Source organism: Watersipora subatra, chromosome 1 (genome assembly GCF_963576615.1).
Source record: "Watersipora subatra chromosome 1, tzWatSuba1.1, whole genome shotgun sequence".
Taxonomy (NCBI): Eukaryota; Metazoa; Bryozoa; class Gymnolaemata; order Cheilostomatida; family Watersiporidae; genus Watersipora; species Watersipora subatra.
In genome coordinates, this window is record NC_088708.1 from 74,925,625 (window position 1) to 74,953,519 (window position 27,895).

Here is a 27,895-nt window from a genome sequence, read left to right on the forward strand (position 1 = left end):
CACTTGTGTCACTTTTTGTCCTTGTATCTATAAATTTCAGATTTGGCATACTGGTGGCGGTAGTTTCTAAAAAACTCCTAGTTTCTGCACTTTCAAGATATAAAGGTCAGTGTCCATGAAAATTATATTAAAATTAACTGTGCACTTGTTTCAGAGGAGCTTTGACAAAAGGGTTTCTCGTGATGGCACTATCTGGTAAGGTTTGTCTGGTCACTGGCGCAAGTAGAGGCATAGGAAAAGGAATTGCTATTCAATTAGGGGAGGCTGGAGCAACAGTATACATAACAGGTCTATGCTCTAATTCAGTAATATGGCATGTGTCGGCATCAAATTATCAATTGGCACTTTTTTGTCGTGTTAGCAATATGGTCAACCCAAGAACCGGAGCTTTTTCTTAAATAAATTATACATGTAATAACGTACTCTAAAATTAGATATATTAGATATATTTTCTTTTGCAATGCTTATGACTAAGGCAACCCAATGCTAAAAAACAAATTTATTTTTTGATACCAATTACTGCTTAAAACTCATATTTGACAATTTCGTTGAAAGTTTTGTAGTAAAAAATGACTTTTTCAAGTCACTTTAGTTGAGATTAAATTGAGCATTTTATGTCAATAAAAACAAAAAATTCAGGTTTTTCAGCATTTAATTTTCAGAATAACAAATTTAAGTCATCTATAGTTTTTATTTTTTGTTCTTAGTTCATTAAGAAGTGATTTTTAATTACTCTGCTCGTTTGTTGCTTTGGTTTCAGCATGATTCACTCATCCTTTTTCACCCAGTAATTCTACAATAATCACTAAAAACATGCGTTTTTCAGATCAGAATGTTACTAAGTATATTTCTGTGCAACCTAATGCATTTTGCATATCTACGTGTTAGGGGATTTTTAAGTCAAAAAACTGTCAAACAGCTATTTTTAGGTAAAAAAGTCGATGTTTTTCAGGTAAATGTCAACAAGTTTTCAAGTCAAAATTTGGTTTGCCCTATTTGTGACATTTCAAATACCCCAAATGGGTGTATGGAGTTCCAATATGATATTCTTCTTACCTGTACTAACATATATGAAATATGAACGTCACAGTTTACTGATGTCAGGTAGATCATCATCGCCTGAAGCCGCTGTCTTAGGTGGATCTCTTAAAGAGACAGCAGATGAGATCACCGCTAGAGGAGGAACAGGCATAGCTGTTATCTGTGACCATGCTGAAGATGAACAAGTTAAACAACTCTTTGAAAAAATCGAGCATGATCATGGCCGTCTCGATGTACTTGTTAACAATGCATTTTCTGGGATTTCTGTGAGTTGAAACAGTTGCTTCTCCGCACGACTGTTATTTTCTCTAGCGAAATGTTTTATTACTCAGGTCCATATTATTCTATACCACTTATAAGTGGCGTATAGTACAGTAGATGCATACCCTCATAACATAAACATTTTTCTAAAGAATTTGCACAAAACACAAATAATTTATCTAAAGTTTTTGTTTCATATTATGTAAGAAATTTTATATTATATTTTATCATTATATTAAAAAGTTAAGTTTAGTTGTTTTCATTTTGAACAGTCTATGAAATGAGTTTGCGAAAATCCTGGAACAAATCAGGCAATTTACATGTGTTTCACACTTTGTATAATGTAAAATCCCTCGTTTTAAACGTTTATGGAATGGATTATTTAGCTGTATGGGTGTCTACTGTTTATGCATTAACTGCTAGCAATGCTCGACACAATTTACTCTTATTCCTAAAGTATATTACTGTGTTTACTCATATTTTAGTTTCTTGTAGGTTACTACAAAGGAATCTAGATTAGGCCACCGTTTTTGGGAGCATGAGGCAGAGCCTGGGGAATTCTGGGACATGATCAATCGCGTGGGACTAAGGTATGTATGCATACATAGTCATGACCAGACGTGACTGTGTATGCATATACTATACAACTCTCAGATATCAACTGCATTTACTGCTTGTAATAATCATTAAGTTTTCTAGTTCATAGATTGCATATCGTAAAATAATAAATGAAACCAATTTTTATTTGCAAAAATAAATTCAGCCATGATATAGTAACTGGTCTATGTAGGAATCAGGGGGCATGACTGAACGTGCTGGCTAGCGTTTGTCATTCATGGTCGTTAGTCATCCTCCTTGTCAGCGATCGTTATCAGTCTTGTCTTGCTGATTCTTTAATAGGCGTCAAAGTGTATCATCACCAAGTTCTCAGCATGAGCCTCTCTGTGTATTTAATAAAGCTAGTCATTAATGTAGCCATCTTCTTATATGTTGCATCTGTGTTGGCTGAAACTTATAATAGAACGCTGCAATGTTATTGCCATAATGTTATTATTTTGACATCAGAGTCTGAGGCAGTTATACAATTTGGCATGTGTATATTTTGAAGAGTAGACAGATAGCAGTGTCTTGTCAAGGTACTGAGTATGCTTTTACATTGTCTACCCATTCTATATTGCTAGGTCGTTTAAACTAGTCTATATTGCTAGGTCGTTTAATTTAATCTATATTGCTAGGTCGTTTAAACTAGTCTATATTGCTAGGTCGTTTAAACTAGTCTATATTGCTAGGTCGTTTAAACTAGTCTATATTGCTAGGTCGTTTAAACTAGTCTATATTGCTAGGTCGTTTAAACTAGTCTATATTGCTAGGTCGTTTAAACTAGTCTATATTGCTAGGTCGTTTAAACTAGTCTATATTGCTAGGTCGTTTAAACTAGAACCAATAGAGATTTGTTACACGCACTGCTTGATTAAACCATCTTGTAGCTCTGAAAAAACTTTGCCTCTTTATTTGGAATATTTTATGGCAGGACAACAGAACTTTTGCTGACTAATCAAATAGAGATTTGGATTGTAGAAACTACTACATTTGTTCAGCATACGCAGCAAAGATGATGGTTAAAGCAAAACAAGGATTAATTGTTAACATATCATCATTTGGAGCGATAAGATACATGTTCAACCCAGTCTTCAGTATCGGTAAAGCTGCGGTAAGTTTATTGTTAGATAAAGCTATCTACTTAGTATGTGCCCAATAGTTTACCACTGCTAGAGTTGTCTTCTCTCAAACGCATTGACTAATTATCGCATAGTAGGCAAATTTGAATGTAATCTGTTTTTCCTTTTTATGGTCATATGTTGTTAAAAAAGTAGTATTGACAAAGATATATAATTATTAGCCATGTTATTAATATATATTATTAAATATTGTGCCGATTTTATAGGTTGATAAAATGTCAGCTTTCACTGCTCAAGATTTGAAGCCACACAACGTCGCTTGCATCACTTTGTATCCCGGAGCTGTGCTTACGGAGAGCATCAATCGAATAATTGCAGAAGGATCTAACCCGGTAAAGTTCTATGGTCATACTGTATGGATTTACTGTATGGATGTCATATGTATGGATTCTGTCATTGTTGAATGCCTAATACCTCTGGATACCTGTATTAACTTGGCACTACAGATCAAGTTGGTACATCATAGGTTCTGACACTTTGAAATTAAAGTCAGAGGGTATGAAAGTATTAAAAATATTTTTTGATTGTTGCAAGCTTCATTCTAAATTGATTAAAATGCGCTAATTGGATAAAACAATTAGATGTACTCTCTTTTGCAGTTTGTAAAACTAATTTCATATACTCCCGATTACATGCTCAATAAAACCGAATTGTTCTTTTTTTTTAATTTGGCAAACAATATGTGCTCTTATGTTGCAGACCATCACAGAGAATTTCAAGGTGGCAGGAACACCGGAATATTCTGGCAGAGCTGTTGTTAATCTCGCTTGTGGTAATTGTACTTTTTTAAATCCTTCAACATATGACTCAAAAATATCACTAAACTATGTAATTTCTTTGATCACTTATATAGAACAAATTTATAAAATCAGTTGAAACTAGAACTGATATTTTATCTCATTTAGACAAGAATAAAATGGCAAAGAGTGGGAGGATTACGATAACTGCGGATTTGGCTAGGGAGTATGGCTTTACAGATGTCGATGGTTAGTAATTTGATTTTCATATAGAACCATGTTTGTAACTGGCAATATAGCCTGTTGAGCAACTGTTGCGAATTACTAGAAAGGGTCTTTTAGTTAGTAATGTTTTAAGAAGCAGAAGGGTACGCATACATTACCAGCTAACTGATTGAGACTGTAGATATGTTTATAATTGGAGGCAAAACTTCCATGTCTACTTTGTTTAGTCGCCTAAGGCCTAATGCTACAACTGGTGTGAAGTCTGGTGAACCTTTGCTATAATAAGAGCCATGTCCATGTTTGTCCGTTTGAATCCAGGCTAAGAGCCTTAAAGGTTGACTTGCAACAAAATTCACCTTACAGTTATTTGGTATCAAAAGATTCACCATGTCTTACTCTGCTGTGTTGTAGGTGCAAAATATGTGGAAATGTGATTACACGCTCTTAAAGTTAAAAACGAGCAGTTAATCACAGCCATCACGCAAACGCCGTAGATTGGAATCTCTTTATTTCAAACATTGTGGTTATTGTTTTTGATCACGTGAAATTAAAGGCCAATAAAAGGCTCAATATAAAATGTGTCGTAGCACTAGTTTATGACAAACACTTCGAGTTCTACCGGAAAGCCATTCTCAAATATAGATGCTCGCTACTTTACAGTTTTGTTTCGACTTGGTCTAATCATGTAGTCATAATCTGATCATGCGACCCATACTTCCTGCCAAGCGGTGCGAACAATTTCTGCAGCATTTTTCCACTATCACAGGTGACCAACAGGCTCATCATGTTTATCAGAGGATGATATGCACTCCTTCAAGCTAAAGTTAAAAAATTAAACAAATTTTTACGGTAGGTTTTGAGATATCAGTGCTAAAAGTGACAGCATTACAATGATGATGGAATAGATGCGTAAGGGCAATAGACATGGTTTTATTGAATGCATGAAGTATATTTGTGAAAATATTTCGCCGAATAAGGTTGCATGAATGTTTAAACAGAAGCCATCTTGAAAAGTTTTGGCCCTTTTGGAAAGGGATTTCAATCTACGGCGTTTTCGTGATGGCTGCGATTAAGTGTTCGTTTTTGAACTTTTAAGAGCTTATAATCACATTTCCACATATTTTGCACCTACATACAACACAGCAGAGTAAGACATGGTGAATCTTTTGATACCAAATAACTGTAATGTGAATATTGTTGCAAGTCATCCTTTAAGAAAAAAAATTGTCTCACATGAATTGAACTCAGAATTCGGTTTTGCAGATGGGCGCACTACCATCTGCGCCACTCAATTACCTTGTTGCATCATGGAATAATTATGTACATGTTATTACACATGATGATCTCTAACAGTGCACGGTACTGCCAGCATACTAGTATATATAAGAGACAGCTTTTTAACACGTTGTTCATAGATTATTTCACATCAACACAGTTTAATACCACATTTAAGAAATGAGTGAAAATGGAATTTTAAGAAATGAGGGAATATTGAATTTTAAGAAATGAGTGAATATTGAATTTTATAACACTTTTAATCACTTAATTAGACTCTTCTTCGAGTCAATAATAATTTATGATTTGTCTACTTTTACTTGGTTTACTAGAAGATACATGTATGCCTCATTTGTTGATATATTCTATGTATTTCAAGTATAATAGCTCTCCGTTACTTCTCCTCTTTCTTGTAGGGCGTCAGCGACCGTCTCCTCGACAGCTCAACGTCATTTTAGGAATCGCTGGTTACAAGTGGCTGTCATCGATGGTTCCTAATTTTATTTACGTGCCAAACTTTCTTTTGGCTTTGCAAGGATCTAATTTCTAGGATGTCAGAATTTACGCGTTTGTAATAGACAGTAGACAGCTCATGAGGATATGCCTATCTACAGTGCATCTTCCATATTGTTCTAACTGATATACAGGTTGTTTTCACCCTCATCGAATAGAGTGAAAGTCTTGCAATGTTCCTTATCTCAAAATTAACAGTTTTATGTCATGTATTATTATATAATCTGTCTGTCCTTTTGTAACAAACTTTTAATAACTACACACTTTTTTCTAGTACATTTGTATTATGTATCATATATCTAAATACTCTTTCTTGCTCACTTTAACAGTGCAATTGTCGCATGTGAAAGTAGATATGTTTAGAAACGGGTCTATTTGATGTATTTAGACTGTTAGATACTGCCTATTATTAAACCTAGTATCAAATGTGGTGCGCCTTGATGTTAGTCTTAGCTGCAAATTCATGAAACATTTAGTATATCCAGTAATGAGTCATTCATGTCATTTCTACTAACCAATAGTATGCTTATATTTACAATAAATATGTATCTTGGCCAGTATTGGTAGTGTTTGACTTTGGTGGAATCACGTCTAATAGCAAATCAATTGCAAAGGGCAGCCAATAGTCTGCCAATAGTAGCTAATTTGATCATTCCGCTGACACTAGATTAACTCTTTAATGCTAAAATGGTGGTAATAATATAGAAAAAGGTAGGCTTCAGTACAGGGTGTGGGTGTTTATTGTGGTTTGAAATGAAATTTTAAGCTAGTTCACACGCAGGTGTGGAGTATTTAGAAGTGTCAGGTTTTAGTTGGTGGTATTTTTGCCATTCTGGAATGTGTTTGACAGGCCAGAGATGTGTAGACAGAATATAGCACAACTCAAAATCTGCAGAGATTATATCCAACTGGCGTTGTTTTAAACCCAACACCAACTGGAACAATGGCTAGGAATCTTACATAACTGGTTCAATGTGCTTTTAATCATAGTGTGATGATATATGATTACTAACCATAGCAAATGATTACTAACTATATGTACATGATTAGTAAATAAGATATCAATTAAGAGATATAAATCTCAAAGGTCTGTCATCCTTTCGTGTCTATCCAGCTATATCGATTAAAATTTAGGAATGAAAAACACGCTTTGTACTAGATTTGAACTCGCAAAGATTGCAACCGTATCGCGCGCACCTAACTGCATCACCTTTTTTTCAACTTTTTCACAATACGATCTCAACAAAAAGTTCTCAAGAAATTTGGCAGTTGGTGTACTGATTACGATGAAATAACAAAAATATCAACATGCTGTTCACCGAAGCCCCTTCCACAACGCCTGAACGATATATATATACATCGCTCGTTATTTTAGTTCAGCATTATTCCGTTATAAGGGGGTGTTTGCATTAGATAATTAGTATGGGTTTCTATACCGCTCTATATGATATTTTTGCTACAACACTGAAACGAATTCAGATCATATAATTGTATACCAAATAATTTTTCATTGCAGTCATAGTAAAACAGGCTTTATTTAGCCATTACTTGCTATACCTTTACAGTTGATTAATTTTATTTTTTAATGTACTTCAACAAAACACTTTTTTATTATATAAAATTTCAATGTTAAAGTTCTTTGAAAAACTTTAAAAACCCTAACAGTTGTTTTATTTTTTTTTATTAATTTGAACTGCACAAAACATTTTTCTCCTGATATGAAGTTTGAAAGTTAGAATGGTAACTGCTGTTATATGTTAAATGAAAATTAATTTTCTGCCCTGAGACTTTTTTATTACCAAGACAACGCCGGAAATTCAATTAGTAAATAACTATATGCGCATGATTACTTACTGTGCGAGCGTGATTACTGACTATATATACATGATTACTAACTATATATACATGATTACTAACTATATATACATGATTACTGACTATATATACATGATTACTGACTATATATACATGATTACCAACTATATATACATGATTACTAACTATATATACATGATTACTAACTATATGTACATGATTACTGACTATATATACATGATTACTAATTATATATACATGATTACCAACTATATATACATGATTACTAACTATATATACATGATTACTAACTATATATACATGATCACTAATTATATATACATGATTACTGACTATATATACATGATTACCAACTATATATACATGATTACTAACTATATATACATGATTACTAACTATATATACATGATTACTAACTATATATATATGATTACTAATTATATATACATGATTACTAACTATATATTCATGATTACTAACTATATATACATGATTACTAACTATATGTACATGGTTACTAACTATATATACATGATTAATAACTATATATACATGATTACCAACTATATATACATGATTACTAACTATATATACATGATTACTGACTATATATACATGATTACCAACTATATATACATGATTACTAACTATATATACATGATTACTAACTATATATACATGATTACTAACTATATATATATGATTACTAACTATATATACATGATTACTAACTATATATTCATGATTACTAACTATATATACATGATTACTAACTATATATACATAATTACCAATTATATATACATGATTACTAACTATATATACATGATTATTAACTATATGTACATGGTTACTAACTATATATACATGATTAATAACTATATATACATGATTACTAACTATATATACATGATTACCAACTATATATACATGATTACTAACTATATATACATGATTGCTAACTATATATACATGATTACTGACTATATATACATGATTACCAACTATATATACATGATTACTAACTATATATACATGATTACTAACTATATATACATGATTACTAACTATATATATATGATTACTAACTATATATACATGATTACTAACTATATATTCATGATTACTAACTATATATACATGATTACTAACTATATGTACATGGTTACTAACTATATATACATGATTAATAACTATATATACATGATTACCAACTATATATACATGATTACTAACTATATATACATGATTACCAACTATATATACATGATTACTAACTATATATACATGATTACTAACTATATATACATGATTACTAACTATATATATATATGATTACTAACTATATATACATGATTACTAACTATATATTCATGATTACTAACTATATATACATGATTACTAACTATATATACATAATTACCAATTATATATACATGATTACTAACTATATATACATGATTATTAACTATATGTACATGGTTACTAACTATATATACATGATTAATAACTATATATACATGATTACTAACTATATATACATGATTACCAACTATATATACATGATTACTAACTATATATACATGATTACTGACTATATATACGTGATTACTGACTGTACGAGCTTGATTTTTAACTATACGAAGATGATTACTGTAAGATTTAAGGATGTTTAGGAAATATGAATGAAAACTCCATGTGCAAACAGTAGCACGAGGGAAAAGCGGAAGTCACCAGTTCCCTCACTTATCAAACGGCACCATTTTTTCTGCAAACACAGTTTAAATTATGAATATTATTGTTATTAGCTGTGTCGTGAGATCACATGTACAAATCTCAATATATCATATAGATCTATCACATGAAGCAACCGAAAGCTCCAGAGGGAGTTAATCTTGCTGTCAGTTAGGCCAGCTCAAGAGTCTTTTCAAATGAAGTCGACACTGGGTTCATGTACAGTGCTAAAGCTGGTAATCGCTTTGAATTGTTCAAAGCAGTCGTTGTAGGTTACAACTTCACATCTATTATTTCATTCTAGAAGATAGATTTATTCATGAGAGGCAGACACCTATGCTGCAATGGGTAAGAGTGTAAATAGTGAAACTACATAAGCTATCAACTGAGTCAGTTCCTGATATGTAGCGTAGTCTAGTTACCTTCTTCAACAATTTGGGACATTATTTGAATATCTGAGGCTTTACTGTGATTAGCCGGTAATACAAAAGCTGGCTTTCAAAAAAACTCAGAGGACTATTTAGCAGATCTCGCTATATAAATTAAGTGTAAACCAGTGGTTGTTGAGGATGAAGCCTCCGTGAGGAGATCAAGTAAGCCCAGCTACTGTGTTGCCGTGCCTTTTGCTGACAGGAAATCTACATGTAGTGGTCTGGGCATAAGAGACCGTCACATAGCAGCGAGGCTGCTGAGTTGGTTTGCGTACAGGTTAGCAGTAAGGATGTAAGGTGTCAAGTCAGAACTCTCAAAAGCTCCCTGTCTTGGATGGTATGATGCGCAGAGACCTATCATCATTATGAGCGATGCATCAACTCAAGGATTAGAATGTGTGCTATTTCAAGCCTAGTCAGATGGATCACACCGCCTCCCAGCCTCAAAGTCAAGAAGTCTAACTGATACTGAATCCAGATGGTCACCTATTGAGCTTGTAATATGAGGAATAGCGTGGGCCTTCTGTAAGTTTGAGATGTAAATCCTAGGACATACGGATGTAACAATTGAAACAGACCACAAACTGCTTGTACTGTACCTATCTTCAATTCTAAAGCTATCAACGATCTTACAATTAGAATTCAGAGACAACGACTCCGAACACTGAAATACGCATTTACTGTCACACGCATCCCTGGAAAATGCAACAATATAGCTGGTCTTCTTTTTTGACAACCCCTATCGAAACCAGATGCTGAAGATAAACGACTCGCCGGAGAGATTGAAATTGTTGCTATCTCTACAGTCTCAACACTTCCTGCCAGTGAACATCGCCTACATGAGCTCAAAATCAAACAGCAGGAGGACACAACTCTACAACAGGTGATACAATTCCTTAACTGTGAATGGCCAGATTATCTCTAATGTCGAAACATTATTACACCAAACCATACTGGCAAGAAAAAAATGATTTCACTCTTGTTGACAAACTATTGCTCTCCAATCAAAGGATAGTGATACCGATCAGTGAGAGAACTGAAATTCTACAGTGCATTCACACAGGTCATCTAGGAATATAAAAGTGTAGAGAAAGAGCTCGTCAGCCTGTGTGGTGGCCCGAAATATCGCAAGAAGTAGGTGAGATGGGGAAAAACTGCAGAACCTGCCAGATGCACCAGCCAGAACGTCGTGAGCCTCTCAAACCAACACTGCTTCCAGACCGACCGTGGCAGCGAGTAGCCACTGATCTCTTCCATTATAAGAATCAAGACTACATTCTTGTTTTAGACTACTACTCCAGATATATAGAATTCTCTCATCTCTCCAGCATAACAAGCACCGTTATTATCAATTCACTGAAATCCATATTCGCCAGACACGGAATGCCAGAAACCGTCATGTCAGATAATGGACCTTGTTATGCTAGCCAAGAATACAAGAGGTTTACAGCAGAATACTGCTTTGAAAGTATAACTTGCTCTCTACGATATCCTCAGGCTAATAGAGAAGATGTGTGCAAACACTGAAAAATCTCAAGAAAGCTGCTGACCCGTATCTTGCTTTACTTTCCTACCGCAACATTCCGATACACAATGGTTACTCTTCAGCAGCGATGCTCATGGGTAGACGACTCCAGTCTGATTTACCTGCAGATCCAAACACTCTCCTGCCCAACACATCAGACCACCATCTCATCGCTGGTAAAGAACAAGATTACAAAACTACATGCAAGATGAAAAACTCTTATGACAGTCGCCACAATGCTAAGGAGCCTTCGAAACTCAGTACAGGGCAATCTAGTATATATACGTGACTTTGACAGACCTGGTACAGTTACACACAATCTACCTGGCAGATCACATATAATCAGTACTGGTAATGGACTGATATGCAGAATTAGACACTCTCTATCCGCTTTACCAAATCCAGTCTCAAGTCCACAGTCATCAGTTCAACTACCTGGTGAAGCAGCTGCTCCAGAGTAAACATCATCCGGAACTCCGATTATTACACCAACCGGCGCACATAGAGCGTCATTCCGGGTTTCACATCGTCCTGAACGCCTAAATTATGAGCTAGGTTAGGTGGTTACTTCAAATTTGATAACATGTATTATTAATTTTTTTAAAACAGTTTTGTTTAATTTTTTGAGACTATATTGTGAAAGTTTTTGACGACAGATTCAAGAATTGATTTTGCAAAATTTTTAATAAGTGAGATGTGCTATTATGCTTATTCCGCTTTATTCCGCTTTATGTATAGCTTTGATTTTATATATTTAATGCTTAATTTATGAGTAAACAGTCTGTTTCTTGTGACTATGTAGTGAAAACATACGCTCATTAAACTGTCTATTCATTAAAAGATTATTTTATCAATCAACAATACGACACACTTCAAATAATTTTCATACATAACTTGTGAGTAATTTGGTTGGTCTTCTTTTGACATGGTGGCAGAAAATATTATCCATTTGTTTTCTATCAACTTGAAATCATGTTTTCATTATACATGTATTATATTTGCATACTAACAAACCTGTTACAGGGACAGCTAAAATATGGTTTTAACAACTTCTCTAAATTTTAGTTGTAACCGAAATGTCATTTTACAAAATTACTATCCTATAAATCTTGTCAGCATTCTGCAATTAAGTGGTTCTACATCCTGTACATTAGCCGTAATGATTGCTATATGTAGTATATTAAATTATGACTATATATAGTATATTAAATTATTGCTATAGGAATATATAGTATATTAAATTATTACTATATATAGTCAAAACTGATAAAAAACTTTTAGAAAACAAACTTTGCTGACATAGAATGTTATTTCAAGTATTTAATACATTCTGTGCTGATGCTTGTGATTGTTCAAGCCAGACGGACGAGCACTTGCCTGTCAACAACCGCTCAAACCAGTTGCTGTTGACTCAATACTCGAAATTCTTCGAAAAGTAACCGAAACGCTACAAAGCATAAAGCAAATCATTTGCAGAGCTCATAGCAGCTATTTATCATGGAATCATACACTGATTATTCTATATACAAAGTAAGTGCAAACATATTATTTCTTGTGATTTCATTCAGTCAAAAATCTTCAAGCCGACAGAATTAGCCAACATAGGCATTCCTGTTTAAATTTAGGATATCGAGATGGAAGATGATGGAAAAAATCCACCATATGACCCGTGGATGGAAGGGCCGATAAGTGAGCTTAGTGATGGTTCTATCAATAAGACCAGAAGAGTATGCATTGCTTCACGGGTCAAGGTGAGGGAATTTATTAAGGACCCGCCACGAGCTGACAGTCCAATCCAATCATACGAATTTTCTGATGACTACAGTGATGAGGAGGAGTACATTCCATGGGGTGATCCAAGGGCATACTTTCCAATTCCTTTGTAAGCATTCCTATTGTGATTTGTTATTTGACTATTACCTTGACTTAGTGTCAACGTCCGACCCCACGCACTGACAAAATGTATCGCTGACCCGTTGTGAAGATATTCGCCGTAGCTACACACTGGCGCTGCTTAACAGCATGCCTTGTAGACAAATAGATTGAGAGTTAGCCTCTATAATGTGAAGTTCTTGAATTTTCCGAAACATTCATTTAATTATCGTCAGAATATTTAATGTAAATCCAATATTTGTGATGGCATTAACGTTGTTTGCGCAGATATTTGTATTGCTATAGTTTGTTTGAAAAATTGCTACAATGAAAGCAAAAACAGCCAAGTACGAAATAACTCCAGTTCATGACATAAATTAAATGATAGGAAAATTTTTTTTAACCTATTTAGTTACGAAAAGAATTATTGGAAATATTTTCGAACAGCTTTTATTTGTAATAGGAACTGACGAATACATGCTACAAAAAATTTGTGTGAAACCCTGTTTTTATCATATTTCAGATGCCAATCTTGCATGCAGCTTGCTTACATTGAAAATGAATAAAATTGAATTGACATCATTATAATTGACAAACTTGGCCAATCACAGTTGTGCTAGTTTTATCTTGACCGATGTAGACAAAAATGTTTGTTTCAATATGACCATTGACAGAGCGTTGTGGATTCCTTGCCAATGGGTTAGCTATGCCAATGACATTTCATCTGTATGTGTAGGTGTGTGTGGCTGGTGTAATCGTAGGTGTGGAGGTACATGTATGTGTAGTCATACCTTTATTGATACTCTGCAACTGTATAGGATGTTTAATATATATGGTACTGATTTACAGGGTAACGAAAGAGTTTTTCCGTGAGCTCAAGTCTGAGGAATGGACTAAGCCCGGGTCACTTCCACCAACGCCTTGCAAAAAGTTAACATCAAGTTCACAAGAATCTGGACAACTTTCTTCACCCATCGTTACAGTGATGCAATCTGCTCTATCGCGTATGACCACATACCCTGTGACGACAATGGCAAGCCTATCAGAGCTGCCTGAAGAATCCATCAAAGAAGAAGCAGTCACTTATGATCGCAAACCTTTTGGTTTTAGAAACATTTGGATATCAGGGAGATTAAACGTTCCTGGTGTCATCCCATTATATATTTCTCCTTTAGGTCGGTGTTTCTACTTCAATGAACTTCTCTCCCAATTGAAAACGTAATAGCAACCTGCTGACCCGTAACATCTTTGACTCAGAAACTTATGGTCATCGACAGGAATGTCACCAGCCACATACCTAAAATTTGGGACTGCCTGCCAGTTTAGGAGGCAGCAAACATAAGAGAGTGCGCGATTTGCACCCTAGAACACATTGTTAACTAAACACACCGTTAACTGAACAGGCTGTTAACTATTCCTACAAAAGGTTTATTGCAAAGCAACTTCAACAGCCCCCGACAAAACTTGACTTTCTGTGAAAATTACAGATTGTCGGTAATTTTATTTGCTAAATTTTATTCTATTTATGCCTTATCATTCTGGTTGTTTCATACGACGTCCGTATTTTCATAGATCCTTCTCTTCATAGAAGGAAATGTGAATGTATTTTTCATTCTTCAAGTTTTCCTGTAAATACACACTCTTTTTCCTTTTTATGTGTTGGTCCATAAAAATATCTTACATGTATATATATACGTAAGTTTATATGCATGCGGTATTTACTCTGCTGAAGCACACTGCTCTTAGTAAGGAGTTAAGTTGTATCTCGGTGTATGTGAAGGCAAAATCATTGAATCAGAGATGATGAAAAATTGATAAAAAAACAAACATCTAATGTCTAAGCATATATTTATTGAGTTTTGCACAGATAAATGGGGAAAAAGTAGTAATCAACATTAATCGCACACAAATAACAAAAGTGCATACCAGTAAGTTTATATAAACAACACAGCAAATATATAGGAACTTTTGGGTCTGAAAACAGATTTTTAAGTTTTGCCTATGTTTGGTAGAAATAAATTGTTGTTAGCTTTCATTTTCTCTGCAAAAATTAAAATGTAGAGACAAATTAGGATGAAACAAAAATAAAAAATTTTTTGTAATGTGTTCACGCGTGCTTAAATGATTTTTATAAGACTAATAATAGGAATAAGCAAAAAGCAAAACAAATAATGAGCCATGCTAAATAACTACAACAATCCACTGACTTCTCAATCTACATGTATATACATATTTCTCAATGTTTTCTGTCCGCCTGTCTGTCCGTATGTCCAGCTATAGCAATAAAGTTTTAGGAATGAAAAATCTGCTGCTCACTGGATTTGAACTCAGGCATTTACTCAATACACTACGTATACCAATACACTGGGCTGTCCAACTGGCTAAACTAAGAAATAAATTGTTCACATATTTATTACACCTGCCAATCTTTCATGGCTTCACGCTTGACAATGCACCTAATATTTCACATGAAGCCATACCTAAAGAAAAATATGCGCCTATACATGAAGAAAGATGGCAACATGGCTATCACATGGCAAACAAGACTATTGCAATCAGAATCGATTTGTAGCAATCACAGCAGCCTGTACAGTATGAATTAAACAGAAGTAAAAATGCTACACAAAAATAGCGTATCCAGCTACATACAAACTCAAGATACGAGCTGACTTTCTAGCAAGTTTTTTCCTTGAGATAAAGAGTAATGTTTGAGATACAAAAATATGAGCCGGTTCTCGATGGCTACCACACTATTATGGCCAAGTATGCGAAAGGCTGCTTTCGAGAACAGCATCGCTCGATCTTTATTTTCGATTCAGTTTGGAAAACGTTTTTAACAGGTTGTCTAAAATTTATAGTGAACATGAGACAAAAGTGCATAACCAAAATCTGATACTAAAAAAACATGACAACAAAATTAAACTAAGTTTATTCAAAAATTAAAACTTAGCTTCAAGCATATGTTTAGTAAGCTAAGTTCATTTAATTTAGGTTTAAGGTTTCTCTTACGTAGGGTCACAAAAGTTTAGTGCATCAAACGTGTTGCTCTCAAGTTTTTCAGACTGCCATTATCCATAACGTAGGGATAATGGGAGTCTGAGGTGGTAAAAACTCCATTCAGTAGTGTACGTAGTGGTGTTACATTTTATTGCAGATCATAATAATTAAATGGGCATTTGTTACATTATTATTGTAGGTAATAAAATATAATTAATAAGATAATTAAAAACATTCAGCATTTTTCCCTCATAATATCCACCCTCTTTAGGTGGTTTTTCATAATATGGTAATGAACTAATCCCTACTTAGCTATTTGATATAGAAAATAATGCCTTGAGATACTAGTAAATCGACATACGAGCTCAGTTCTAGAACGCATTTAGCTTTTTATGTTGAGGTATGACTGTATATATACATATGCATGTATATTCATATATACATTGTATTGTATATATTTCTCAAAGTATGTCGGTCTGAATTCCGGCTATAACTGTTAAAATCTTGAAATAAAGAATCCTACCAAAGAAGATTTGATCACGGACCCACCTATTCGCCAGTACATGTACGACGCTGTACCAATTAGGCCACAGAGATTGATTTCTTCGCTAGCCGATATATGTTGCTATATAGAAGCAAATACCCAATGGCTTTGCGTACTACACAGAGTGATTGCGTTACGCCACTGAGACGAATAGCTCTCATTAGTAAGCGTACTCAAATTTTCCATTGGCATTGTTCCAGGCTAATAGCAAATGGCAGGCAACTCTCATTACTTCTCATTGTTTATAAGCTGATTTTTATTACCCGGGCAACGCCGGGTGGCACAGCTAGTATATATATACATGTATATATGTCTAGCTGCACATGTGTATATGTATATATACATACATGTATATATGTATGTATATATATATGTACATGTGCACATCATGTACATATATATATATACATACATATACATACATGTGCACATGTACATATATACATGTATATATATACATGTATATATATCTACATATATACATACATTCATATACAATACATGAAGGCCCACATATACTGTATATATATATATAATTGTTTCCTCACGCCGGTTAACCCATATGGGTGGTAATTTCTGCTCTAACTCGGGTCTCCTACCAAAGACCTGGGGTTTGAGCACTCCCCTCAAGATCTTAGCTGTTCAAAAGTTTCGAGTTCAAAAGTTATACAATGGATATATATATATATATCCAGTAGATTATCCGCTGGATATCTTAATACTGCCAGTAATAAGATATCTAGCAGGCATAATAAAGTGGACTGGGGAAGCCATCAAGGAAACAGATATAGCAACTCGTAAACTGCTGACCATGCATGCAGCACTCAACCCAAAATCTGATACTACTAGATTGTATCTCGATAGGAACGATGGCGGTAGGGGACTTAAAAGTGTACAGCAGACAGTGAAAGAACAAAGCATCAAAGCCTATCAGCCTCCATGGCCACTTCAGATAAGTTGCTAGCTGAATTTCAATCGGCTGCTCTGAGAATGGAGCTTCGCCCTGATGATGAGGAAATTGACAGGCACATGAAACCTATTCATGGTGCTTACCACCGACAAATACTGTATCTAAGGTTGGCGATCTTCGCCAGACATATATGTGGCTGAACCAAAAAAACCTAACGGCCAATACAGAGTCGCTACTCATGGCAGCCCAGAAGCAAGTGCTCCCAACTAGGCAACTCCAACAAAAATCTATCACACTAGAGACGATCCTAGATGCAGACTGTGCAAAGATGCACCTGAGACCATCCAGCACATCATCAGTGGATGCAAGCAGCTAGCAGGAAACGCATACGCTGAGAGGCATAATCATGTCGCAGGTGTTGTGTATAGAAGTCTATGTGATGAGTATGGCCTTAATAAACCACAACACTGGTGGGAAGCTCCTGGTAAGGTCAATGAGAATGACTGCGCTAAGATCCTCTGGGACTTCTACATCCGGACTGACAAGCATGTCCTAGCAAACCAACCAGATATAGTGGTGGTGGACAAGGACCCAATGACTACAATATAGACAGCAAAGAAAAAGAAAAGGTAAAGAAATATCTCTCTTGGAGAAGATATTGAAAAATGCTGGAATGTAAGAAAAGCTGTAATTCCAGTAGTCATTGGGGCACTGGGCGCAATAACACCGTTGCATCAAATGTGGCTTGCTCAGATACCGACAGCAATCAACTCAGGCGAGTTGCAAAAAAGTGTGCTATTGAAAACAGCCAAGATCTTGAGACGAGTGCTCAAACTTCCAGGTCTCTGGTAGGAGACCCAAGTTAGAGCAGAAATTACCACCCATATGGGTTAACCGGGATGAGGAAACAATTTTTATATATAACTACTATTTTTATAGATAAGCACAATTAAAATAGGTTACCTTGAGTTGTTATTTTCCTAACTTGAGTCCTGTAATTAGTCATTTCAGACTAGTTATAGTATCACTTCGAATGTTTGAATATGTAGAGGACTGTTGACTGTAGGTCTGACTGCTTATATATTATATAGCATTTACTAGTTACTAACTTGAAACAATTTCCACACCCCTTTTCTCCACATCTTGTCGTAGTAAACTTGGTGTGATAGTAAATCACCTGTAGAATCACGTTGAAGTCGGATGTTGCTTTTTTATTTGTAATATACAAAATTATAAAATAGGTTGATACAAATAATAATTAAGCACAGATTATTTAAGCTGATTGTTTGTAACATATAATCAATTTGAGGACACAATGTAACACAATTTATAGTTAAAATTTGGATGATCTCATGGCAATAAGAAAAGATGGGAGTCTGACAAAATCAGGAACTATTGACGCCAATCCTGAATAACCAGCTCTTGCAAGTAATGAGTTTAACTGGAAAGCGGATGGACGCTGACGTCCTGCAACATAGAAACAAGTGAAGATCAATTTCAAAGTTGAGGTTGTAGGTAGCTAATATTTATTTGCGTTCGTCTTAGGCCGCAGATTCCTTTTTGGCAAAAACATGTACAAGCTAAAATCAACTTCGATTATAGAAAAGACATAAAACAGTGATTGAAGGTCGGATAACTCCACCTGTTCTGTGATATTTTTCCCTCACTTTGACCTACTATTATTAATTTTGAACTGGTAAAGTTATCTTTCTTTAAAATTAATTACTACTTTTGAAGCCCTGAAGCCTGCAACAACCGTTCATTGATTGGAGACCAGATTTTATTAATCTATTAAGTAACCTTGAATTATGCTTTGAACTTGCACGTACGATGCAGTCTGAAATGATATCTGACTCAACACAAACTTGTCTTCACATCACCTCACAGAGCTCATAAATTCTAATGCTGTTGTCAGACTTTGCTCATTATAATATTGATACTGGGCCAAGTATGCAAAACTTTTCTTTAGTGTTTGACTTTCCGTCTGCCGGACTTAAACAGCTGCCGACCGACTTGTAAAGGCAGCAATTGTTTACAGCTTGTGAGCTGCAACAAATGTTGTCTTCCCGAGTCAAAATCATCACAGCTTGTAAAGAATTTAATGCTTTTTATTTTCAGCAAAATATGCCACAAATTTAAGGAAGTAACATTTTCAAAAGCAAAGAACACCGCTGCGTATGCGCAGCAGCATTGAAATGTTCTCAGAGAATTTGAGCTGCATATCAGCACACACAGCTTTCTCTATAACATATTCAAATATGATAGTGTGTGAAAAGATGATGGCGTGTGGAAGTAAATATGATGGTGTGTGGAAGTAAATATGATGGTATGTGGAAATATGATGTTATGTGGAAGGAAATATGATGGTATGTGGAAATATGATGGGCAATAATAACACACGATAAGAACTTTCAAGTGTTCACTTTAAGCTGAACTGCTAAAGAAACAAATAGTTATGTAATAGTTATGTAATTAGGAATACCTACCATTGACATCCGTAAAGCCATACTGTCTTGCTAAGTCTGCAACAAGCAACACCTTCCCACTCTTTGCCAGTATGTTTTTGTCTACAAATTCAAGATGCACAAAAAATGTTTAAAGTTCCATTTGTCTTTGACACAAAACTGCTTTAATATTACCAAACCACATGGTAAATAGTTTAATATTACCAAACCACATGGTAAATAATTTAAATAGCATGATAAATCCTTCGTGTCAGTCATATCCTGTCACGAGATAAAGGCATTGGCAATGCAACTTGGTATCACAGATTTGTCTGGGTTCAATCTACTACGGAATATATTTCTACATTTTCACCTGTTTACCAAAAAATGGCATACTTATAATCCCATAAAACAAATATTTTCAATTTTTTTGAGCATTGGCACATTTTTTACATTAACACAATCCTGTGGCACACCACCAAGCGAAATTACATCGAATGACGCTCTAACGCAGTAACTCATAGAGTTGACAAGTTATTTATACTATAGCTTAGTGTGAAACCTGGACATGCGTTGATGAACATAATATAGATACATTTGCAGCAATGCGAGGAAGACACACACGAAGCTCTAGCTCAACAGCCCTCAGCATCTCTCTGTTTTTAGTTTTGGGTGCAGTCAAGCCTGAGAAGCTCAGCTCACTCACATATGTGGTTGAAAATAGATGCAATATCAACATGGCTTTGTTAGACAGAATGGGAAACTCCTTGACAACAGAAAACTAGAACTGTCCAAGATCACCAAAGTTTAGCTTTGAATTATGATCTTGTTTTAGTTCAATTGACTGCTCTTGCCCCACCAAGGTCATATCCTCTCCAGCAATGCATGCTGAGCTACATGGGTCCCTAACCCAGTCAAGGTAGTTCAACTCTGGTTGCAAATCAATACCATAGAGAAGCAGTTGTGTATTAAGTTTCGACTCTTTGCACAGTTACACACACAGATCTTAGTTATCCACTATTTTAATACTAACTACTCTGTGAACGCCAGAATACTCGTGAGTCCTAACAAGAGTGGCTCTCTCGGCTCAGCTATATCAATTCAAGTCTTACCACAAGCTAAGCCAACCACTGCTTTGCCAGAATACTCTGGTGATTCGCCATCCTCAAAGGTTCTGTGAAGAAACTACAACAACCAAAATGCTGCATCAAAGGGATTCATAACCAGATACACAAACCTAGAAACTTTTCCCACTATAAAAATGCCGCTACCGGAAGTCATGTTCATTGAGATATTTAATGGAAACAGTTGATTTGTATGTACAGTGCAATTATCTAATATTGTTGGTGTTAAAAAACCTTTATAATCATTCTTTTTGACTATCTACTTAGCCGGTAATAAAAAACGCAAAAGCTGCAGTGTCTGCTCAGACGATAAAACATTGCATCAAATTTTGCTAGCAAACGGTCAGGAGTTTCCCTGGCAATTTGCCAGCACACTCACGCAATGGCGTTTCACATTGAGTCCGATCACTCGTACCATTAATTCTACTCCAGTAGCCATGAGTGACGATTTGACAGCACAGAGAAATATTTTTTTAAATCCATCTGTATCATATGTAAACAAACACAATGCTTAACAAATCTCTACATAAACAGCAAAGAGCTGAGCTAATAATGATTGCCAGTTCTATATATCTACAGAGTATATACAGTGATCCCTTCTACTTCACGATGTCGTGACTACCGAAGCTTCGTGGTAGTTGCACTGTGAAGCTACACGGTAATAGAAATGATCAAATTGATCATCTTGTGTCCAATGTCCCTCCTTCTACAGATGACCGCTAATAAGTGCTTCCTGATATCCTGATAGTGATCAGCTTAAGACTGTATGTAGCATTACATAGCAATATGTAACGTTAACTGTCTCTTTGTTTCCCCGCCCCAGTCATGTTTCTCCATTAAGTTCTAGTTAATAGAGTGTCAGTCTAATACGCTGAATGTCATGAGTTCGAGTCCCGTACAGAGCAATAATTTATGAAGCACTTCAATTACCACCTACCATATTATTCCTTCAGTGTCAAGGTTTCAAGATTACAAGATAATCAGAGTTTTATAACTATAAGTAATCGACTAACTTCTGACTTTGCAGAATAATCTTGACTATAACAAGAGTGATGTTTCATGATATTAAAGAACTCTCGTGTGAGGCGAGCGACATAATAATGGACTGCCAGAGCTCCACGCGTTACTTATGGCTGATTTAATGTGAAAAATCAGGCCGACTGTGAACAAGACTCAATTGGTAAATGCACCATGAATCTAGCTGATGAGAAACTCGAGAACGTACCATCGTATGCGTAAAGGACGATTACCCACAATGCTCATAAATCGTTGTTGTGAAAGCGGTGTAACACGTAGTGTGCTACGGGCTATCTGATTAAAAATTAAAAACTTTGTTTTTACAAAAGTTACAAAATAAAATACAGAACACAGAATCCCCCAACTTGAAGCTGCGTTTACTCTATACATGTACGTTTATTTAAAGTATTGCTTGCATAGAAATATGAACGCATAGTCAGTAGCAGTGGAAACTAAATGATAGACTAAGGGAGACAAATCTAAATTTGGCTATGACAAGCCGTAATAAAAAGGTTTGTAAAATTTATATGTTTCGCCAACTTAAAATAATGAAGGTGGTTGCTAAAACACTGTACCACAACAAGAAGCTCTTACAGAAGGATTTGCTGTATATGGTGTTCATTATGCAGACAGTGCACTTATGAATTTTTACTGGCGCTTAGTGTGAAGATGACAAATACCAAACAAATCTTTGACTTTAAAATTGCTGTAACTGATTTATTTACCAACTGAGTTTGTGCTGAAAGGTTTGTCTAATGAAATAGTTTAATAAGATTTCAGCAACCAAAAATGAAAGCTCTGGTCATGAACAAGACTGATAATTGTGGAAACTTCAAACAGCACCACAATGACAAAAGAAATAATGGAAAGAGATTTTGAGAGTTGTTCCTCCTTATAGATTATACTTTGAAGCAAGCAATGACAGCCAGAGCGTAGCATAAAAATAATCGTTACAGGTAAAGGGTAACATTGTTACCTCATTTTTTTCTTGTTTCAGCGTGTGGTTAATGGTCTCAGTGAGAACAGCTCCTGGATACACGGTCACGCAAGCCACGTTAAATTCGCGCAATTCGTGAGCCATGTCAGATGACATCCTATCAACCTGTAAAACACAAACAACACAAACAGGTAGTAGCCTAAAATATATATGGACAATGAACGCTATCAGAACACACAAAACAATGTAAACGAAGAAGACTCACGGCGGCTTTACCAACACCATAAGCTGTGTTGAATAGATAAATGGTGCCTCCAAATGATGACACATTGACAATCAGGCCTTGATTCACTTCAACCATCATCTTTGCAGCATATGCAGAGCAAATGTAGTGGTTCCTGAAAATCAAGTTCGTAGTACGAGAGCACGAGACCAGCTATCCTTAGCAATATAATCATGCTGGTAGAAACGGTTTTCTTGTTTATCTGTTTGATGAAACAATGATCACATACTTTTATAACATTTTTCAAAAGGAACTCCTTCAACAGTTTTGCTGTAACTGTATTGAAAATAATTTTGAGAAATAACATTTTGACACCATCTTTATATCGTGTTACTAACAAAATTGTAGTGACAGATGAGATCTATAAAGCATGTTTTGAAGGAGTCTGTCACAACATACACACTCTCATAATTGCGAGTGCTAGGATAAAAATGGTATTTCAATGGATGCTGTATAAAGAGGAGAGGAGTAGAACATTAAAGAAATACATACAGCTCTAGACGACTAACAAGTTTCCAACCTTGATTTTAAATGTTGTATTCAACCCATTGAAGATATATGCATTTACAGTGTAATAGCAATATCTTTTATCAGCCCGGTGCGCCGTGAGAGAAAATCATGGGTGAAAACTACCTTCACAATTATTCCAAATAGAGTAGGTGGTCATGTGGCACAGATGGTAGTGCGCCGGCTGCTAAGCCAAATGTACGAGTTTGAATCTTGTTTGAAGCAATCTTTTTCCCAGCATCCAGCCGTGGCTTCAGACGGACGAACCAACATGAATCTTATTATAGCAAAGATTAGGAAATAGAGATTCGTCTCTGGCTCATACTGTTAATGGGATGTTTACATCAAGATGTCCTAAATTTATATTTCTCAAAGTTCGTCCTGCGTAGTTGTATATGTCCAGCTATAACTATTAAAATCTTGGAACAAAGAATCCATATTGCAGTAGATTTGATTTCGGAACCTCCCATTCACCAGTCCAACACCCTACCAATTTAGCCACACGAGCTTGATAGATTCGCTAGGCGATATTATATGTTGCTATATGGGAGCAAATACGCTACGCTTTCGGTCCTGATGTAACGTCCTAAGAAGCGATAGGTCTTATTAGTAAGCTTACTAAAATTATCCATTGGCAATGTGCCAGGCTAATAACAAGTGGCAGGCAACTTTCATTACCTCTCAATGTTTATAAGTTGACTTTTAATACCCGGGTAACGCTGGGTAGCACAGCTAGTGTTAGTATATGAACTACTATCAAATTAAATGTTTACTGGTTTGAACTAATCGAATTCACACTATAGGTGCTGTAGTTACAGAACCTATGTTGCAGGTAGTTATTGCCCACGCAATCATAGAAACACTAAACAATTCTGAGAGGTAGTTTTACCTGCAGCAGCATCTAGTCAATCGCGATTAGCTTATCAACAATTGCACTGCTTTATATTTTACAAAAATTGCTATGGTGAAACAGTAAACCTTTTATAAGATCATAAAACAAAACAGCAAGCATGCGATAGTAAATTCAACACAAGCATATTAGAGAATCACCTTAAACCAACTAAGTTGACAATATCCCAGAATTCTCCAGGTTCCCCTTCATGCTGCCAAAACTTATGACCTCGTGCAGTTTCCTTTACTATTGCCTAAAAACATAAAAAGAAATAATAAACAGTGATAAACGGTCTATGTAAGACAGGCCCTCCCTCAGTTCTGACAAATATCTGTTCCTGCCACTACTTGTTAATACAAAATGAATAGTCACTAGACAACGGGTCAGGTACTTGTACCCGCTATCAAATAACCATGAAGACCGATACAACCTGCATCATGGATTGGATTGCTGGCGACTAAACTGGCAACATCAGCTCTAAGCAGGGGAAGTGAATGTGGGCATCATGTTGGAATGAAGTAAAATAGCCAAGAAAGAGCCTGACTAAAGAGTCCCAGAAGATGGGCAATGGCCACACGTGAAGCTGGGGATGGATAGAGAGCATTAGCATCCTGTTATTACATAGACTTGGAATATAGAGTATTAGACCCTTTTATTTTATAGACTCGGAATATAGAGTATTAGACCCTTTTATTTTATAGACTCAGAATATAGAGTATTAGACCCTTTTATTTTATAGACTAGATAAATAAACTCATCCTCCAGATAGCTGCTGCAGCAAACTAAAGATGCCAGTACGTCTGGACCTGTTCCTGCGCGCTGGATTACATCTCTGTACCGCTGAGAAAGGGACTCTAGTAATGGAAAAGCTACTGTCCCTTAATACATTTGCATGCAGTTTTATGGAAATGGCACAAATCAATAATCACTCTAGGAAGGATGGAAGAATCAGGGCAGACCCAGGTTACGATACAAAGATGTAGCTGAGCATAACATGAAGTTAGGGGAACTAGACACAAACAGATGGTAAGGGAAGGTGGAAAACAGAGCTGCATAGGTTGCCGATAAAACCCAAACCATAAGACAATCATTTTCAAATTGACCAACTGCGAGAGAGAGTCACTAGATAAAAGCTGTACTGTATGACATCTGAACACTGAGCAGTCATGTACTCCCTATAAACTATAGACATAGACTAGTAAACAAGTTCTTACTAATGTGCTACTCACAGTAACTGCGGAATAAGCATTGTTAACAAGTACATCGAGACGGCCATGATCATGCTCGATCCTTTCAAAGAGTTGTTTAACTTGTTCATCTTCAGCATGGTCACAGATAACAGCTATGCCTGTTCCTCCTTTAGCGGTGATCTCATCTGCTGTCTCTTTAAGAGATCCTCCTATGACAGCGGCTTCAGGCGACGATGATCTACCTGATATCAGTCAGTAAACCATAACGTTCACATGAATAGTCAAACTTTGGAAATATCCTAGTGATGAACTGAAGTTATACTTTTGTGAACAAAAACTTGAGATGTAATCAAACAAATACAAAACACTGGCATAAATTTTTTCTGACGAATCTTTTGCTTTAAAACAAAAATCTTTTACGTAAAACACAAAATTTAAACAAATCTTAAAAACCTTTGAGCCACCATCGATGAAGGATAGTTTATAAGCTCATACTATAGTCTGAGAGAGATGATTAGCTCATTGTAGTATAATGGCCTATAATCTCATACTGCAGTCTGAGACAGGTGATTAGCTCATTGTAGTCTAATCTCATACTGTAGTCTGAGACAGGTGATTAGCTCATTGTAGTATAATCTCATACTATAGTCTGAGACAGGTGATTAGCTCATTGTAGTCTAATCTCATACTATAGTCTGAGAGAGTGTCACACAGTAGATGTGGTGGCACCCCGAGTTCTTATATACGACCCCTTGTGGGGGTCTATTGAGAGAAGATTCAAACTTTTCACTAAATGTTGCCTTTATTGCAAATGAATAATGAATGAATAGCCAGCAGCATGTCCGTCTTTATATACTAAAAACATTATTCCAGTAATTTCCAGAAAAAACAGCATTATTAGTCAGTTGCTAAAAATAGAATATTGTGTAATAACTGAGTAAGTGAACTGTGTTAATAAAGAAATAGTATGACTCAACCATGGATTGCGCAATACTACGTCAGCAATTTAACTATTGCGCAATGCAACATTAGCTATTCAACGGTTGCGCAACATGCATGTACAAAGGTAACAGTCTGATGCAGATTATATTGACAGAGAGGTAATTAGCTCATTGTAGTATAATGGCCTATAATCTCATACTATAGTCTGACAGAGGTGATTAGCTCATTGTAGTCTAATCTCATACTATAGTCTGAGACAGGTGATTAGCTCATTGTAGTCTAATCTCTGAGTGATTGTTTATTTTTACCTTAGAGTAAATTCTCTACCTACTGTTTTTATAATAAAAGAAAGAAAAAATTCTTCAAATAAAATAAAAGTATATAAGCTTGACAAACAACAATGTCAAACTTGAGAAGGTTTTTTGCAATTGATCACAGAGTAGTTTTTCACGTCAAATTATGGTCCTGCGCGTAATGCTACCTTTAATGTTAAATAATTCTTCAATCCATTGCATGACAAAGATGAAATTTCATCTAAAGATAGTTGGTGTCAAGTGCTGCCTAAAACATCATAAATGACAGCAAAAGTTCACATCTAGGCTGTAAAGTATGCGAGGAAGCATTCAAATGTCCCTCGTGTCACAATCAGGCCAAAAATGGCCTTGCCCTATAATGAGAATTACATTAAATACACACATTACAAAGACAACAAGTGACAACTAAAAGCGACAACTTCAGATAAGAATGTACCCGTTATGTATACAGTTGCTCCGGCTTCACCAAGTTGCACTGCAATGCCTTTCCCTATGCCGCGACTCGCACCAGTGACCAAACAGATCTTACCGGATAAAGCCATAACTAAAAGGGAGATGTAGGATGTAAATAGGCTATAGAATAACAAATGATCCAGCAATGGAAC

General features: G+C 35.5%; 2 protein-coding genes across 3 annotated transcripts; one reads left to right on the top strand and one right to left on the bottom strand.

Moving 5' to 3' along the window:
• The first annotated feature begins 154 nt into the window (after positions 1-154).
• On the top strand, positions 155-6,345 carry LOC137385579 (dehydrogenase/reductase SDR family member 1-like). Its single transcript, XM_068072067.1, has 8 exons — positions 155-288; positions 1,105-1,307; positions 1,798-1,892; positions 2,881-3,013; positions 3,248-3,373; positions 3,741-3,813; positions 3,947-4,027; positions 5,695-6,345. The coding sequence occupies exons 1-8, from the start codon at positions 183-185 to the stop codon at positions 5,826-5,828; spliced, it is 951 nt and encodes a 316-aa protein (XP_067928168.1). The 5' UTR covers positions 155-182; the 3' UTR covers positions 5,829-6,345.
• On the bottom strand, positions 2,034-27,832 carry LOC137385578 (dehydrogenase/reductase SDR family member 1-like). Of its 2 annotated transcripts, none has more exons than XM_068072066.1 (8): positions 27,727-27,832; positions 26,074-26,276; positions 25,003-25,097; positions 23,428-23,560; positions 23,202-23,327; positions 21,197-21,269; positions 20,127-20,207; positions 2,034-2,244 (listed from the first exon to the last, which is right to left on the bottom strand). In XM_068072066.1, exons 1-8 carry the CDS (start codon positions 27,830-27,832, stop codon positions 2,219-2,221), a joined length of 843 nt encoding a protein of 280 aa, XP_067928167.1. In that variant the 3' UTR covers positions 2,034-2,218. The 2 variants fall into 2 exon arrangements, with proteins under 2 accessions (XP_067928167.1, XP_067928166.1); XM_068072065.1 differs by lacking the exon at positions 2,034-2,244 and adding an exon at positions 18,843-19,107.
• Between the last annotated feature and the right edge of the window lie 63 nt (positions 27,833-27,895).